At 42.5% G+C, this 17,985-nt stretch overlaps 1 protein-coding gene across 1 annotated transcript in view; it reads right to left on the bottom strand.

Moving 5' to 3' along the window:
• The window catches only part of LOC107296712 (A-kinase anchor protein 1, mitochondrial-like), a gene marked incomplete at its 3' end in the record, with an annotated part of 57,335 nt that overhangs the window by 17,837 nt on the left and 21,513 nt on the right, over positions 1 to 17,985 (bottom strand). Inside the window, exons 2-3 of the mRNA XM_015826066.1 lie at positions 5,158 to 6,793; positions 581 to 714 (exon numbers count right to left, since the gene is read on the bottom strand). Coding sequence (XP_015681552.1) covers positions 581 to 714; positions 5,158 to 6,769 — 1,746 coding nt within the window. The remainder of the gene's footprint in view (positions 1 to 580; positions 715 to 5,157; positions 6,794 to 17,985) is intronic.

The following is a 17,985-nucleotide window of genomic DNA, read 5'->3' as shown; positions in this document are numbered from 1 at the left end:
TAGTAGTAGTAGTAGTAGTAGTAGTAGTAGTAGTAGTAGTAGTAGTAAAGTTGGAAGGGACCTTGGAGGTCATCTAGTCCAACCCCCTGCTCAGGCAGGAAACCCTATACCATTTCAGACAAATGGCTGTCCAGTCTCTTCTTAAAAACTTCCAGTGTTGGAGAATTCACCACTTCTGGAGGCAGGTTGTTCCACTGGTTAATTGTTCTAACTTAGTTCTAGGTTGCTTCTCTCCTTGGTTAGTTTCCATCCGTTAACATAATAGGCATCATAACAGAGTTGGAAATGACCCTAGAGGTCTTCTAGTCCAACTCCGGGGACTATTTTATCTTAATAAATTTTATCTTTAATTTTATCTTAATAAAATTCCCATAAAGGCACATGTCCCAAGCCCATCATCCCAGGAAAAGATCCCAGTTTCTAAACCACGTATGAAGACCATGAAGATTAGGAGAATGTGGACATTGGAGCAATAACATTAAAGGGCAAGCACTACGACCAAGAAAATGCATAACTGAAAAAACTGGGAATCCCCATTTAAGCAAAATCATGACTAGACAGACGATTTTCTGGACATTACCTTTGGTATTTGAATTTCCCAGATAACAAGCTCTGCCTTATTGCAGTCTGTTCCCATCTTAGCATTAGGGCAGCTGTCATTCTTGCGGAGAGCACAACCGCTGTCCACCGAGTCCATGCTGTTCACGTCAGAGCCTAAAAAAGAAAATCAGCCACGTTCCTTCACTTACAGGGTGTTGAAATGCTGGGCAACGGTATTGCAACAAACTCAAGGTCTGGTCCTGTCATTCCAACTTTCTCCTTTTACATAAGGAGCTACAGAGATGGGTAGAACAAACTTCTCTAGCGAGATGATGTCCCTTCAGTCAGTCAGTCAGTCAGTCAGTCAGTCAGTCAGCCAGCCAGCCAGCCAGCCAGCCAGCATCTGTCTGTCTATCTTAACTGTCTATCTTGTCTGTCTGTCTATCTTGTCTGTCTGTCTATCTTGTCTGTCTGTCTATCTTGTCTGTCTGTCTGTCTGTCTGTCTGTCTGTCTGTCTGTCTGTCTGTCTGTCTGTCTATCTATCTATCTACCTACCTGTCTATCATCTGTCTGTCTGTCTGTCTGTCTGTCTGTCTGTCTGTCTGTCTGTCTGTCTGTCTGTCTGTCTGTCTGTCTATCTGTCTATCTATCTATCTATCTATCTATCTATCTATCTATCTATCTATCTATCTATCTATCTATCTATCTATCTATCTATCTACCTGTCTATCATCTGTCTGTCTGTCTGTCTGTCTGTCTATCTATCTATCTATCATCTACCTACCTACCAACCAATCAATCAATCAATGGTAGTCCTCAACTTATGACTGTAAAGGAGCCTGGCCATTATGGTCATAAGTAGTGATGGTTGTAAAGGAGATCGCCACATGACTGGACCCATTTTTCTAACCTTTTTTTGCAGTTGTTGTTAACCAAATGCCACAGTTGTTAAGTGAACCCACTGTTCACTATGGGCCATTTTTGCAAAAAAACTGGAAGTAAAAACCGATTTTTAGCAAATATACTGTATCTTAAATTGTGATCATGGGACACTCCAAACAGACATATATGCAGGATGATTGCCAAGCACCCGAGACCAGAGGAGGAAACAACGGTCAGAACTTTGGAACTGGGTCACAAATAGCTTCTGGGTGGTCTGTCTTAACTTCAGTCATAAATCAAGGACTACCTGTACAGTGACGTATGACCGCTTTTCACACTTATGGCTTTTGCAGCATCCCCATGGTCATGTGATCAAAATTTGGACACTTAGCATGTATTTATGACGGTTGCAATGTCCCAGGGTCATGTGACCATCTTTTGTGACCTTCTGATAAGCAAAGTGAATGGGGAAGCCAGATTCACTTAACAACCGGGTTACTAACTTAACAACTGCAGTGATTCACTTAACAACTGTGGCAAGAAAGGTCTTAAAATGGAACAAAATTCACGTAACAAATATTTCACTTAGCAATTGCGGTTGTAAGTTGAGGACTATCTGGAAGGTACTAGATTCAGAAAGGTGCGAAATAACTTGGATAAGAAGCACGGAGGAACAATTGTTTCTCATCTTACACTGGAATCCAAATTCTCCCCAGGCCAGGCAATCTCTCATGGATCTACCTACCTCACAGGGTTGTCACTGGGGAGAAAAGTGAGAAGAATAGCTACGACTGCTGCCCTGACCTTCTAACTGAAAGGCGAATATAAATCTGATTAAAAAATGCATAGACCTGACCAGTTCGTCCATCCGCCAAAAAGGAACACGTATGGGCCCACAAGAACCATTATTTATTAAATTTATATATTGCCCATCTTACTATCCAAAGCAATGAAGGTAGCTTGAGATAAGAAAAGACTGACATTTTTCTGATTATTATGAGATGGTAAACTCTGTAGGACAGGCATGTCAAACTGCCGGCCCGTGGGCCGGATGCGTCACTCTGAAACCGCGTCTACCCCATTGCCAGCAATGGGGAAAAAGTCGTGATACGTCGTGCGACATCACGTGATGTCGCGAATTTGACATGCCTGCTCTAGGATGTATCTAGTTACTATCTCCATCAACATCCCCAGTGTTTAAGAATAGTTTACTATAACATTTTCTTTTTCTTTCTTTCTTTCTTTCTTTCTTTCTTTCTTTCTTTCTTTCTTTCTTTCTTTCTTTCTTTTTCTTTCTTTCTTTCTTTCTTTTTCTTTCTTTCTTTCTTTCTGTCTTTCTCTCTCCACCCTCTCCTTTCCTTTTATCTATCTATCTATCTATCTATCTATCTATCTATCTATCTATCTATCTATCTATCTATCTATCTATCTATCTATCTATCTACCTACCTACCTACCTACCTACCTACCTACCTACCTACCTATCACATTTTGAAACTGCCCATCTGCCTCACAGAGTATCTCTGGGCAGTGTACAGTAAAATATTAAAACCTTAAAAAGTATAAAAAAAATCAAAATTTAAACAGAGAAAGGATGATTAAAAGCCACATTAAAATTAATTTTAGATCCACGGTTGCATGTTCTTTTGCACTCCCCATGCAAGACTGCAGAGGCATGCTCTCACATCTTTCTGAAATGTCTGGAGATTGGGGGGCTGCCTCACCTCGGGGGGAGGGATATTATGAGCCTTAGGAGGAGAGTTGTGGAAAAAACTCCCTTTTCCCAATTTTGTTGTTAGTTGCAAAGTCATGTCCGACCCATTACAACCCCATGGACAACGATCCTCCAGGCCTTCCTGTCCTCTACCATCTTCTGGAGTCCATTGAAGCTCACGCCTACTGCTTCAGTGACTCCATCCAGCCACCTCATTCTCTGTCGTCCCCTTCTTCTATTGCCCTCCATCTTTCCTTTTTCCAGTTACAACTCCTGAATCCAAGCATCTACCAGTAATTCTCATTGAGGCAGCAGAAATTAGAAAAACTGTTATATTCTGAAAAGAGCACAGACTTTACATATAGAAAATTCATAGTTTGGGCTGCTTTGAAGCCAACTTTAGATGCTATGCCTGGATTCACATTGCTTATTTTAATTTGTAGACCACCTGACTCCCAATAGCTTTGGTTGGTTTAGTTTTTAGTACTTATCAGTATATATTTGATATATTTATATCTATAATAAATTATGTATACAATATTTATATGGAAAGTATAGATTTATATTTAGTATAGGTTAGACCAGGGGTAGGCAACCTTGACTCTTTTATGACTCGTGAACTTCAACTCCCAGAATTCCTGAGCCAGCATGGCTCAGCTTGGAAACCTCTCCATTTCTCCTCAGCATGGCTGGCTGAGGAATTCTGGGAGTTGAAGACCACGAATTATAAAAGAGCCAAGGTTGCCTACCCCTGGGTTAGACTGTTAGTAAGTATTCTATTAAATCATGGTTTAATAAATAAACCATATTGACACCACTCAAGCCTGAGCCATAAACTCCAGTTTATAAGCCACAAAGGCTCAGTTCATAACTGTATCGAGTCAAAATTAAACAAACCTAATTATGGTTTAAAACCCCCCTAGCTATAAAGATAGCCTTTGACTTACAACCATTCATTTAGTGACTGTTCAAAGTTACAGCAGCACTGAAAAAAATGAGTGCCGAGTGCCCAAATTATGATCATGTGACCCTGGCGATGCTGCGTTGGTCATAAGTGGGAGGCCCAATCATATATCTCGTTTTTCAGTGTCACTGTAACTTTGAATGGTCACTAAACAAATGGTCGTAAGCTGAGAACTACCTGAAGTTCCAACTTCTCCACTCTCCACAACATAGTTTGATGTTTGCTCAAACGATCAAATCCAGAATCAAAATGGGTTTGCTTGGATTTTTAATTCTGGCTTCTAAGATTGGTCAGTCTTAACAATATCTATTTTTCATTAAAAGTCCCCAAATCAAAAATGGGTGATTGAACCTACTCCCTTTTTCTGTCAAAAAAGTCAAAATGGTGGCATATGACTGAAGTTCCTTTTCAATATGCATTTACAACCGGGTGGATTTGACCATCCCAATTTTTTTGACACATGCATATACCCAAATTTCCATTTCCCTGAACTTCACTACAGATTTACTGGTGCTCAGATCCCAATATTTCAAAAAATAAAAAGAAATCTCTCTTAAATAACCACCTTTCCAGTTGTATCCTGAGAAAATTATCCTATCTTTTACCACAGGAAAATAAGAGCAGGCCCTACAGGTAGGCCTTGACTTACAACCACAACTGAGCCCAAAATTTCCATTGCTAAGCAAGACCATTGTTAAGTGAGATTTGCCCCATTTTATGACCTTTTTTTGCCACGGTTGTTAAATGAATCACTGCAGTTTTTAAGGTAGCAATACAGTTGTTAAGTGAATCTGGCTTCCCCATTGCCTTTGCTCGTCAGAAGGCCGCAAAATGTGATCCCATGACCTCGGGACACAGCAACCGTCATAGATACATGCCTGTTGCCAAACATTTGAATTTTCATCATGTGACCATGGGGATGCTGCAATAGTCGTGTGAAAAAAGGTCATAAGTCACTTGTAATGTACAGTGTCCTTGTAATTTGAACTGTCACTAAGTGAATGGTTGTAAGTTGAGGACTACCTATATTTAGTTAAGATGACAGAGAATCCTCACCTCCTGAGTGGTCTGTATCGGCCTCCGTTCGCCACTGCTGTTCGTGGCTGAGAGATGGAAAGTCCTCCTTCATCAGGCCATTGCTGTATGGCACCGTGTTTTCCGTTGATGTGGAGGAAGGTGGCTTCTGGCTCGACATGGACTTGTTCTCTGAGTCTTTGATGGTGGACATGTTCAACAGATCCAGGTGTTGTGGAGGTGGAGATGAAGCACTTTTCAAGAGATCCTCAGCACTAGCCCCATCTTCTGAGGTGCAGGCGCTGCACCCAGAATCTTCCATCACTATGTGACCATCCTCAAACTCCTCCTCATGGTTCGTAGCTGCTGTCAGACTGCCAACAGACCGCCTGGTGGGACAACTGGAGTCTCTGAGCCGGTTGTGACTTCGGTTGACCAGTTGGCCGTGTGTCAAACAACTTGAATACGTAGCATGACGGTTGACGTTCTCCTCCAGGAGGGGAGATACTTCCACATTAGCAGCCTCCTGGTTCACACATTCACCACCCTGGCTGGATTCTGCTTGGCCAACACCTCCAGTGGACATCTTCTCCCGAGGACTATCCACCCGGCTTGCTATTTGGCATATCCTCTCTGACATATCACTGACCGACCCTGATAATACTTCCTCGGTAGCTGCCCGGATGACATTAGAAATGATTTGCATGGCCACCTGCTCAATCATCTCTACTTCTTGTTTGTCCAAACTAATGGCTCCTATCCTCTCTTTCTCCAGATCACCCTTATACCCAACTTCTCTGCATCCATTGTGCTTCAACATGCTACCAATCTTTGAACTGGACGTCATCCCTTCCTCAACCACCTCCGATCTAGTAGGTTCAACACACTTGGTCGGTGTCCCAACTGCAGTCTCTCCTTCGCCACTATTATTATCACTCCCTTCTTCCATTTCAACAGGATCCTTAGGGATCTCACCCGGAACTTCTTCAATTATCTTTCTGGAGCAGGTGACGGGGAAAGAATCCATAGAGGTGGATGCAGAACACTGGTCTTCTTTCAAAGACGTCTCAGATGAACCGATCTGGACCATCACATCTTTGCTACTGTCCTCCCATTTTTCAGAACCAGGAGCTGCCAACAGCCTTTGGTTTGATGCTTGATTGGAATCAGGCTTTCCTTCATCGGCTACCTCACCAGTTTGGGAGTCATCATCTTTTTGTACATCCAGAAGAGAGGTCTTGGGCGAAGGGGAACCAAGCACACCTTGAGGCCCCATCACTTCCACTTCTCCACTGTCGTCCTGAAGTGAATCTGGTTGGAGGGTTGGTATTGCCCCAACAGGAAGGTCTTCTCTCGACGTTTCCAAGCTTTGGGCTCTGTCTTCTGCCAGAGGTATCTGCCATTCCTGAAAGGGTGAATTGCTACACTGCTTGTCCTGCAGAGATGGAGAAAGTTCACTGATCGACTGTCCAGTTTTCCAAGAGCTTGGCTCCTGAGGAGGAGAACATTTCTGGCACTCTTCCAAACTAGGAAGATCTTGCCTGTCGTGGTTACTGACACGCTCCTTTTTACGCGAAGAAAACCACCACCAGCCGATGAGTACCAGCACTCCGGGAATGGTGAACGGCAGCAAATTGCGGATGTGCAGCGCCATTTCATGCACCCTCAGAAATTATACCTGAAAAAGAGAGAGGAAAAAGGGCCATATTAAGATTTCAGTTGTCTAACAATGTTTAGAAAAGGTAGCTTTCCACGTCCTATTCAAAATAACGTCCTATTCAAAATAACTTTCTCAACATTGGCAGCTTGAAGATGAAGCATAGCTGGCTGGGGAATTCTGGGAATTGAAGAAGCAGTGACTTAAACAAAGAAAAAATTAACACACAGCACCATTTCCATCAAGAAGCTCATCTTTAAATTATGTCTTAATTCCTATCAGTTCTGATAACCATAACAAAAGTCATAGCCATTTGAAGGATTGTTCTTCCTTCTAAAAGAAATCTCTAGCCCTGTCTTCTTCAACAAATCTTAGTTAAAACAAGCCACAGCATAGCACAAGGTGGTAAGGGACAATGAAGAGAGAGAGGGAGGGAGGGAGGGAGGGAGGGAGGGAGAGAGAGAGAGAGAGAGAGAGAGAGAGAGAGAGAGAGAGAGAGAGAGAGAGAGAGAACTAATACAGGATAGTCCTCGTTTAGTGAACACAGTTGAGATCAGCAACTTGGTCATTAAACAAACTTGTCACTAAGTGAAACTGGAACTCTGCTTACATCCTCACTTCAGCTTGCCTTGGGTTTACAGACCTGCAAAGGTTGTAAATGTGAGAATGGGCTATAAAGTTACTCTTTCACTGTCGTAACTGTGAACAAACACTAAATGGGGCATTTGCTAAAGGAAGATTCCCTCTACTCTCAAAGCCAAATTCAAAACCATTTTGGTAAGTTAAAAAAATTGGCTGAAAGTAATAACTGTGAAGACAAATATAAATTGCGTTAGAAAACAGTAATCAAAGGCAGGGGGTTACTGAGTTTGGTATCAATACTTAAGGAAGGTTAATTGATTGCAAACTGAATATAAGCCAGAAATGGGTGAGACCTCAAACAAACCATCATTTCCAAATGACAATAAATAATTGTTCGGCTCTGTTTGGCTTCCCAGATTCAGTCCTATGCCCGCTTAAAGGAGGATTTAGAGAAACTGGAACAGGTTCAAAGAAAGGAAATCAGGATGATCAGAGGATTATGAACTAAGTCATAGAGGAGAGACAGACAAAAGTGGGTTTAATTTAACCTTGAGGAATGACTGAAGAAGAACATAATAGGCTCTCTTCAAATACATAACAGGATTTCATATCAGAGGACCAGACCTTTCTCTTACTCCAGAATGTGGAATACCGGATAGCAGATTTAAATGATAGGAAGCTAAATTCCAAGAGAATATCAGAAAAATCTGAACAATAAAAAGTCCCTGGGAGATGATGGTCTTCTCTTTACTGGACCTGTTCAGATAGAGCAGAGGTGGGGAATTATGGCCCTTTTATGACTTGTGGACTTCAACTCCCAGAACTCCTGATCCAGCTATACTATGCTGGCTCAGGAATTCTGGGAGTTGAAGTCCACAAGTCATAAAGGGGCCATAGTTCCCCACCTCTGAGGTAGAGGCTAAACAGACACCTGTTGAGGATGTTTTAATTTGGACAGCTGCACTAAACAGGGGGTTAGACTGGATGACCTCTAGGATCCCTGCTAAAAACCTGCTTCTGTGTGCAACAATCTCCTGCTCCCTTGGGACATTAAAATTTTTAAATGTACAACCAGTGGAACGGCTTGTCTCCCAGAGTATTGGGTGCTCCATCGCTGGAGGTTTTCAAGAAAAGATTGGACAGCCATTTACGCAGGGTGGTATAAGGATTCCTGCCTTGGGCAGGGGGCTGGACTGGAAGACCTTGAGGGTTCCTTCCAGCCCTATCATTCCATGATTCTACAATAAATTTGGGAAAGCTCTGGAAGATACACTCACGGCTTTCCAACAACCATATTCTTGTACAGTTGTCATGATTAAGCACACAGACAAACTGGTCACACGTCAGACTTCCACTTGTAGGAACACATTCACAACTTTGCCATTATGTGAGTGGCAAGCTAGATGCGTGCTAACATATCTTCAGAGGCTGCTGACCAGGATCACACCAATTTTACAGGACTAGAAATTCCCCAGAAGCCAAATGACTTAAAGTTGCAAAATTGAGCTGCAGATTGTTGTTGTGGGGAAAATAGAAGGAGGAAGGAGTACCATGTGTGTTTGCCACCTTAAATTATTTATAAAAATAAAGAAGGCGGGATAGAAACAATCTAAAGAAAACCCAAACCATGCAGAGTAGCACCCTCCAAGATCAAACTCATATTGTCCTAGAATTGTGCAGCAGTTATAGAAGCCTAGGAAAAGATGCAACTTCTCAGCCTTTCAAGGTAGACTAGACTAGGAAAATAAAGTCATGAAGGCTAATACTATTTTTATGGAATGGGATGGAATGGGAATAGGGAATAGGGAATGGAATGGAATGGAATAGAATAGAATAGAATAGAATAGGTCTTTATTGAGAATAGAATAGAATAGAATAGAATAGAATAGAATAGAATATTTGAACAAGTGCAATTAGATGCACAAGGAATTTGTCTCCAATGAATAAGCCCTCAGTGTACATGCAAAACAACAAAGTAATAATAATAATAAAAATGATATTAATATTATTATTATTATTATTATTATTATTATTAATAATAATAATAATAATATCAATAGAGAAGGTAGTGGAACAGATGAGAAGGATAAGAGTAATACAGCCCTACTACATGGGTAAATATCCACAGACATAAGACAGTGCTGTGGGAATTAGGTGTTCAGCAGAGTGATGGCAAGAGGGAAAAAACTGTCTTTGAGTCTAGTTGTTTTAGCATGCAATGCTCTGTAGCGCCACCCCAAGGGGCAGAGTTGAAACAGTTTATGTCCAGGATGTAAAAGGTCTGTATAGAATAGATTTTCTCAGCCCTCTTTCTGTCCCATGCAGTATATTCTACTCTATACACTATTAGTAGAGTAGAAGTAGGAATATAATGGAATGGAATGGAATGGAATGGAATGGAATGGAATGGAGTGGAGTGGAATAGAATAGAATAGAATAGAATAGAATAGAATAGAATAGAATAGAATAGAATCAGGAAGGGATCTCCCCCCTACTCAGGCAGGAAACCCTATACCATTTCAGACAAATAGTTGTCCAATCTCTTCTTTAAAACTTGTATTGGAGCATTCACAACTTCTGAAGACAAATTGTTCCACTGATTAATTGTTATTACTGTCAGGAAATTTCTCCTTAGTTCTAGGTTGCTTCTCTCTTTGGTTAGTTTCCATCCATTGCTTCTTGTCCTGCCCTCAGGTGATACAGTATAGTGCCTAAATCAGACATGTCAAACACAAGGCCCGGGGGCCGGATCCGGCCCGCGAAGCCATCCTGGGAACAGTGAGGGAACGGCCCCCGCTGCCTTGGCCCTGGCCCTGGCCAGCCGGGAGCCAATGTACAATTTTGTGCTGGCCATCTACGCTGAAAGGCATTCAGTCTTAACTCCATAAGCCACCTCCCCCGCATGCCCTGAGAGGAACAGTGAGGCTCCCCCAGTGGACCATGCCTTGGCACTTGCCCCGGTCCCACCCCCTTCTGCCAGAGACCCTCAGATCTGTCCCACTCCTGCCCAGGCCCCCACAGGCACCCTTGACGCAAACGATGTAGAGCTGGCCACACCCACTCCATACACGCCCACCCAGTAGGCCACACCCACCCGGCCCCCTGAGGGCAACCGCAATGTTGATGCGGTCCTCAATGAAGTTGAGTTTGACACCCCTGGTCTAAATCATGGGTGTCAAATTCAATCAAGTCACGTGATGTATCGTGATATATCGCGACACTTTTTGCCTTTGCGGAGGTGGAGTGGGTGTGGCCAGCGTGTGACGCATCTGGCCCGTGGGCCGTCAATTTGACACCCCTGTTATAGATTTATCCAACGGCTGTCTGGGATGTAATTCTTCCTCCTGTCCCCCAAAGCCATTCCCTCTGCCTCTTATAAGCATCCTCCAAGCCTTCTTTTTCCCTTAAATGTGGATCTTTTCAGATCCTTTGGCTAAGCACCAATATACAGTTTAATCATTCAAGCAAGGTTTCCTCCGATGAACATCTCAGGATGTGTTTTAAGATTGAGATATCCGAGAGGATATTCTAAGCATTTATAATCCCCATCTCCCACCCACCCCTTGCCCCAGAATAAAATCTGAAGCAGCTGTACACATCAAGCTATAAGACCCTTTAAGAAGCTACATCACAAATAGCAAGAAACAGTGGCTGTTTCTACTAAAATATATTCAAAAACCTCCCAAAGTATTCCTGTTAAGATAAAACCTGATGAAATGACCAATGGTAATTGGTTGAAATGACAGAAAAATCAGTGATGTTTTTATAATAGAGATAGTCCTCAAGTTATGGTCATTCATTCAGCGACAGTTTGAAGTTACAATCAGGCACAAGGCCAGCCCGGTGACCTTGGCCCAGTCACTCTCCCCCAGCTTTAGGAAGGAGAAGATAAGAGCAACTGCTTCTGAAAGTCTTACGAAGAAAAAACTCCGGCAACTAGTCCAGAACATGGCCAGGAGTCAGCAACCGACTCAAAGGCACACACAGGCAGTCCTTGACTTATGACCACAATTGAGCCCAAAATTTCTGTTGCTAAGCAAGGCAGTTAGTTGAATTCGTAAGTGAATTTTTTACCCCATTTTACAATCTTTCTTGCCAGAGTTGTTAAGTGAATCACTGCAGTTGTTAAGTTAGTAACACGGCTGTTAAGTGAATCAGGCTTCCCATTGACTTGGCTGGTCAGAAGGTCGCAAAAGGGGATCGCAAGAACCTGGGACACTGCAACCGTCATAAATACATGCCAACTGCCAAGAGGCCAAATTTTGATCACGTGACCACAGGCATTCTGCAATGGTTGTAAGTGTGAAAAGAGCAATAGCACTTATATACCGCTTCATAGTATTTTACTCTGAGCTAGAGTTCCCCAACCTTTCCGGCTTTGTGGACTGGAGGGGGGGGGGAAGGTGTTGGTTCCGTGTAAGCGGCTGGAAAGTACGCACGAGCAGCTCTGTTTGCGTGAGCGACGGGCACACACGCCCACTGCTCACGCAAATGGAGCATGTGCAGATGCGCTTGTTCGCTGCTCACGGAGGTGGAGATGCGTATGCACGCTCATGGATTCTGCAGCCCAGTTCCGAACAGCTCACAGCCCAGTAGTGGGCCACAGGCCAGGGGTTGGGGACCCCTGCTCTAAGCGGTTCACAGAGTCAGCATATTGCCCCCAACAATTTGGGTCCTCATTTTACCGACCTCGGAAAGATGGAAGGCTGTGTCAACCTTGAACCGGTCAAGATCGAACTCCGGGCAGTCAGCAGAATTAGCCTATAGTACTGCATTCTAACCACTGTGCCATCACGGCTCATGAAAAATGGTCATAAGTCACTTTTTCCAGTGCCGTTGTAACTTCAAACAATCATTAAACGAATAGTTGTCAGTCAAGAACTATCTGTAAATGTATATATTTATAAATAAATATACAAATATTATTAGTGTGTGCTAAAAACTGCATTGATAAGCTTTTACAATAAAAAACGTTTGGAGACCACGGTTTGAAAACCAAAATTTTGGTTTTTGCAGGACAGGTTTTTTCTAACAACTGCATGGAATGGAGAAGGATGTGCAGTGCGGTGCAGTGCAGTGATTGGCTTCTTGAAAATTTGCCAGAAGTCAAATCAATGTCGGGAAAATTTGAGCGCTTTATCCATGCACCCTGCATGGTTTTTCAGTTCTGGGCAAATTAAGGCCCATTTCTCCAGATCTACAGTCAAGTCCAAGATGAATTTAATAATAATAATAATAATAATAATAATAATAATAATAATAATAATAGTAGTAGTAGTAGTAGTAAAGTTGGAAGGGACCGTGGAGGTCATCTAGTCCAACCCCCTGCTCAGGCAGGAAACCCTATACCATTTCGGACAAATGGCTGTCCAGTCTCTTCTTAAAAACCTCCAGTGTTGGAGCATTCACCGCTTCTGGAGGCAGGTTGTTCCACTGGTTAATTGTTCTAACTGTCAAGAAATTTCTCCTTAGTTCTAGGTTGTTTCTCTCCTTGATTAGATTCCATCCATTGCTTCTTGTCCTGCCTTCAGGCACCTTGGAAAATAGCTTGACTCCCTCTTCTTTATGGCAGCCCCTGAGATATTGGAAGACTGCTATCATGTCCCCCCTCCTCCTTCTCTTCATTAAACTAGACATACCCAATTCCATCAACCTTTCCTTATATGTTTTAGCCTCCAGTCCCCTAATCATCTTTGTTGCTCTTCTCTGTACTCTTTCTAGAGTCTCAACATCTTTTTTACATCGCGGTGACCAAAACTGGATGCAGTATTCCAAGGAGGTTCAAAGAGCCTTCTGCCCAACAGACACTTCTGGTGCACAACTCCCGTTGAGTTATAAAAAGACAAGGCTGGCATTCCTTTCCTTGTGCAGAATAGATGGGGCCCTTTTTTGGAATGTTGGAATAAACAGCTGCCCATTCAGACAGCAGCATGTTGCAGAATACGCTCCCAACAGACAGCACGTGAACATGTCATGTCCAAGGCCATACAGCTAATTTCTCAAGGTTAGAGAGATTCTCTAGGAACTCTTCACAATCTAGTTCTTTCGTCCAGCTTGTAGAAGGAAGACGCTCACTACAATATGTTCCACACAAACAACTTCCCTGCAGGTAGAAAAATAGCAGTTCAGGTGGAAGGGTAAACCTTTCATCCCCATCTGCTAGTTGTCCAAGCTTCAGGGAATTATGATGCCCTCAATCCTGGAATAATCCGAGTGGGATAGCTTAAATACCATTTGCCCTGAGTGAGAATGGGCAATGAATCAACGCTTGTGAAGAGGAAGACAAGCACGCATTATGTAATATTGCGTAAAACCAATACAGGGAGTCCTCGAGTTACGATCACAATTGAGCCCAAAGTTTATGTTGCTAAGTGAAACATTTGTTAAGGGAGTTTTGCCCCATTTGCCACAGTTGTTAAGTGAACCACTGCATTTATTAAGTTAGTAACACAGTTGTTAAGTGAGTCTGCGTTCCACATTGACTTTGCTTGTCAAAAGGTCGAATAAGGGGATCACATGACCCTGGGACATTGCAACCGTCATAAATATGAGTCAGTTGTCAAGCATCTGAATTTTGATCACGTGACCGTGGGGATGCTGCAACAGTCGCAAGTGTGAAAAACGGTCATAAGTCACTTTTTTCAAGTGCCATTGTAACTTTGAACAGTCACTAAATGAACTGTTGTAAATTGAGGAGTACCTGTCTATGCATGATGGTGCAGGTAGTCCTTGGGATCAGAATTTCTGCTGCTAAGCAAGGCGGTTGTCAAGTGAATCACACCCAGTTTTATGACCTTTTATCCCACAGTCACAAAGCAAGTCACTGCAGCTGTTAAGTGAATCATGCAGTCGTTAAACAAATCCAGCTTCCCCCAATTGACTTTGCTTGGGGGAAGCTGGCTGGGAAGGTTGCAAAAATGGCGACCAAGTGACCCTGGGATGCTGCAACCATCGTAAATACACACCGCGTGCCAAGTGCCTGAATTTTTATCACATGACCCTAGGAATGCTATGGCAGCTGTAAGGGCAAGGATGGGTCATAAGTCATGTGGTGCGGCTGAAACTTCAAATGGTCGCTAAATGAATAGTTGTAAGTCAAGGACTGCATGTATTTGGAAGAAATACATGCAAGAAATTTTAAAAATGATCTGGAAAAATGAATAGAATAGAATAGAATAGAATAGAATAGAATAGAATAGAAATAGGAGCTGGAAAGGACCTTAGAGGTCTTCTAGTCCAGCCCCCTGCTCAAGCAGGAGAACCTATACCATTTCAGACAACTGACTGTTTAGTTTCTTCTTAAAAACCTCCAGTGATGGAGCGCCCACGATTTCTGGAGGCAAGCTGCTCCACTGGTTAATTGTCCTCACTGTTAGGAAGTTTCTCCTTAATTCCAGGTTGCTTCTCTCTTTGGTCAGTTTCCAACCATTGTTGGAAACTGACTCTGGTGCTTTGGAGAATAGTTTGCCCCCCTCTTCTTTGTGGCAGCCCCTCAAATACTGGAATACTACTATCATGTAACCCCTGTTAGTGCCACTTTATAATGCCTTGGGGTAAGACCACATTGGAATATTGCATCCAGGTTGGTTGCCACAATATAAAAAAGATATTGACTTTAGTTTAGAAGGAACGCAGCAAAGAGCAACAAAGATAATTAGGGGACTGGATGCTAAAACATATGAAGAATGGTTGCAGGAATTGGGAAAGTCTAGTTTAATGAAAAGAAGGACTAGAAATGCTGTGATAGCATGTTCCAATATCTAAGGGACTGCCACAAAGCACCTGAAGCAGGATAAGAAAGAATGGATGGAAACTAATCAAGAAGAGACCCAATCTAGAACTAAGCAGAAATTTCCTGACAGAACAATTAATCAATGGAACACTGGAAGTTTTTAAGAAGAGACTGGACAGCCATTTGTCTGAAATGGTATAGGGTTTCCTGCCTGAGCAGGGGGTTGGACTAGAAGACCTTCAAGGTCCCTTCCAACTTTATTATTATTATTATTATTATTATTATTATTATTATTATTATTATTATTATTATTATTATTATTATTATTATTAATCATCGCATAGTCAGCCAGATGTTCAGACTGGATTTGGCATTTTTGTCTACCTATCGAGTTCTTCCCAAGGACCTGGGATAGGCAGATGTGGATGTTTGATGGTATTACAGATCTCGTCACAGTTCCTAGTAAGGCCGCCTTTTGCAATTGACTAATGGTGAATTTGTCAATGCCAATGGTGTTCAAGGGGTGCTCCAGTTGTTTTGGGATTGCACCCAAGGCGCCTATTACTATTGGTACTACACTTGCTTGCCTTTGCCACAGTCTTTCTATTTCTATTTGTAGGTCTTTGTATTTTGTTATCTTCTCCAGTTCTTTCTCGTCTATTCTGCTGTCTCCAGGCACTGCCACGTCCACTATCCAGACTTTTTTGTCTTTCTTATCGACAATTGTTAAGTCCGGGGTGTTATGTTGCAGGTACTTGTCTGTTTGAATTCTGAAGTCCCAGAGCAGTTTAATTTTATCCTTTTCTATGACTTTCTCTATTTTATGATCCCACCAGTTCTTGCTTACAGGCAAATGATACTTCTTGCAGATCTTCCAATGCACCATTGTTGCTACTTTGTCATGCCGCTGCTTGTAGTCAGCCTGTGCGATCTTCTTGCAGCAGCTTACCAGGTGGTCCACTGTTTCTTCAGCTTCTTTGCATAGGCGGCACTTACTGTCTGTTGCTGTCTTCTCTATTTTGACTTTGTATCATCATCATCATCATCATCATCATCATCATCATCTTCTTCTTCTTCTTCTTCTTCTTCTTCTTCTTCTTCTCCTTCTCCTTCTCCTTCTCCTTCTCCTTCTCCTTCTCCTCCTCCTCCTCCTCCTCCTCCTCCTCTCCAGAAGTTGTGTGTGTTCCAACACTGGAGGTTTTAAGAAAAGATTGGGTAACCATTAGTCTGAAATGGCAAAGGAGCTTCCTGCTTGAGCAGGGGGTTGGACTGGAAGACCTCCAAGGTCCCTTCCAACTCTGTTATTTTGCTGCCTCATGGAAACATGAGAGCAGGAACAAACCTGGGCTGCTTTAATGAAAGGGTGGGAAAGCAGTTCACTCACACTAGATCCAAACTGTTTTTTCTTCATCATTTTCAAAGCATACTCGGCCCTAATATTCATGATCTTTTTAAGAGAACCCAGGATGCCAAACTGACACCATGGAATGAAAAAATTAAATTAAAAAAATAACACTTCACAAGCTGAAATAGGTTTAAAGCGAGGAACTTAGCTGCTGGGGTTATCTATTTAAAACTTTCCATATTGGCATCTACCTGTTCCTTTCAAGTTTTTCTGTGAAACAGGAAGACACCGAAACTGTAAAGCTGAAAAGCTTCTAAACCACTGATCTTCTACTGTAACTTTGGGCGGCAAAGTTATCTCTGTGAATTTAACAAATGCAGAATACAGAATTGTTCTGAGATAAAATGAATCTTGGAAGTGCAAATTGCTTTCATATGTGATGGAAAGCCATAATTAGCTGGATTGTAGATTAGTGGCTTAAGGCAGCGGTTTTTCAACCTTGGAACTTTAAAATGTCTGGACCTCAGCTCACACAATTCTCTAGCTAGCACTTCCAGAAACTTCTGGGAGTTGAAGTCCAAACATTTTAAAGTTGCCGAGGTTCAGTAACGCTGCCTTAAGCCACTAATCCTGCTTTACAAATCAGAATGGTTGGGTTTTAATGACTTAACTAAGCCAAAACCCAACCTTAGTGTGATGAATTCATGCCGTTAGAAGAGGTTCAGTCATGTCTAGTCCTATACCAATTATTATTTTAATTAAGAACATAAATATATGCTACAGCAAAGTGTTCTTTAAAAACAAATTGGCATCTGAAACTGAGCCCTGACTTTTGATCATGTCAAGTCACCACATGACAAGACTCGGTTTTATGACTGTTTTTATGATGGTCATTGAGTCATCACAGTTGTTAAGCAAAACATATGGTCATAAGTTTGAATCCAGCTTATCCAATGGGCATTTGTTTTCTTGGAAAACAGCCCAAAAATAACAAAGCTTGACCATATGACCATGGGATACTGTACCCCATCATAAATGGAAGCTGGTTGCCCAATGACTAAACTGTGATCACATCAAAATCAGAATAGAGCTGGAAGGGACCTTGGAGGTCTTCTAGTCCAGCCCCCTGCTCAAGCAGAAGACCTTAAACCAGTGATGGCGAACCTTTTAGAGACCAAGTGCCCAAACTGCAACCCAAAACCCACTTACGCATTGTCGGGTGCCGGGTGGGCGTGGTCCATTGGGTGGGCGTGGTCCATTGGATGGGCGTGGTCCATTGGGTGGGTGTGGCCCATTGGGTGGGTGTGGCTGCGGTGGTAACGGCAGACTGGGTGGGACTAAAAAGTTCAATCAATCAATTCCAACTTTGCAAGATCTTTTTTTTCACTGCGAGTTGAAATTGCCTGATTGATTGAACCTTTTTTTTTTTGCACACAGAGGTGGAGACCTAAAGCGAAAAGGTTTTATAAAACCCAGCTGAAGGCCTAAAACTGGGGCGACGGCGTGCGTGCCCACAGAGAGGGCTCTGGGTGCCGCCTCTGGCACCCGTGCCAT

Source organism: Protobothrops mucrosquamatus, unplaced genomic scaffold (assembly GCF_001527695.2).
Source record: "Protobothrops mucrosquamatus isolate PMUCROS unplaced genomic scaffold, P.Mucros_1.0 scaffold2940, whole genome shotgun sequence".
In the NCBI taxonomy this organism is placed as follows: domain Eukaryota; kingdom Metazoa; phylum Chordata; class Lepidosauria; order Squamata; family Viperidae; genus Protobothrops; species Protobothrops mucrosquamatus.
The sequence above is the reverse complement of the archived record's forward strand: the minus strand, read 5'-3'. Positions and strand labels throughout refer to the sequence as shown.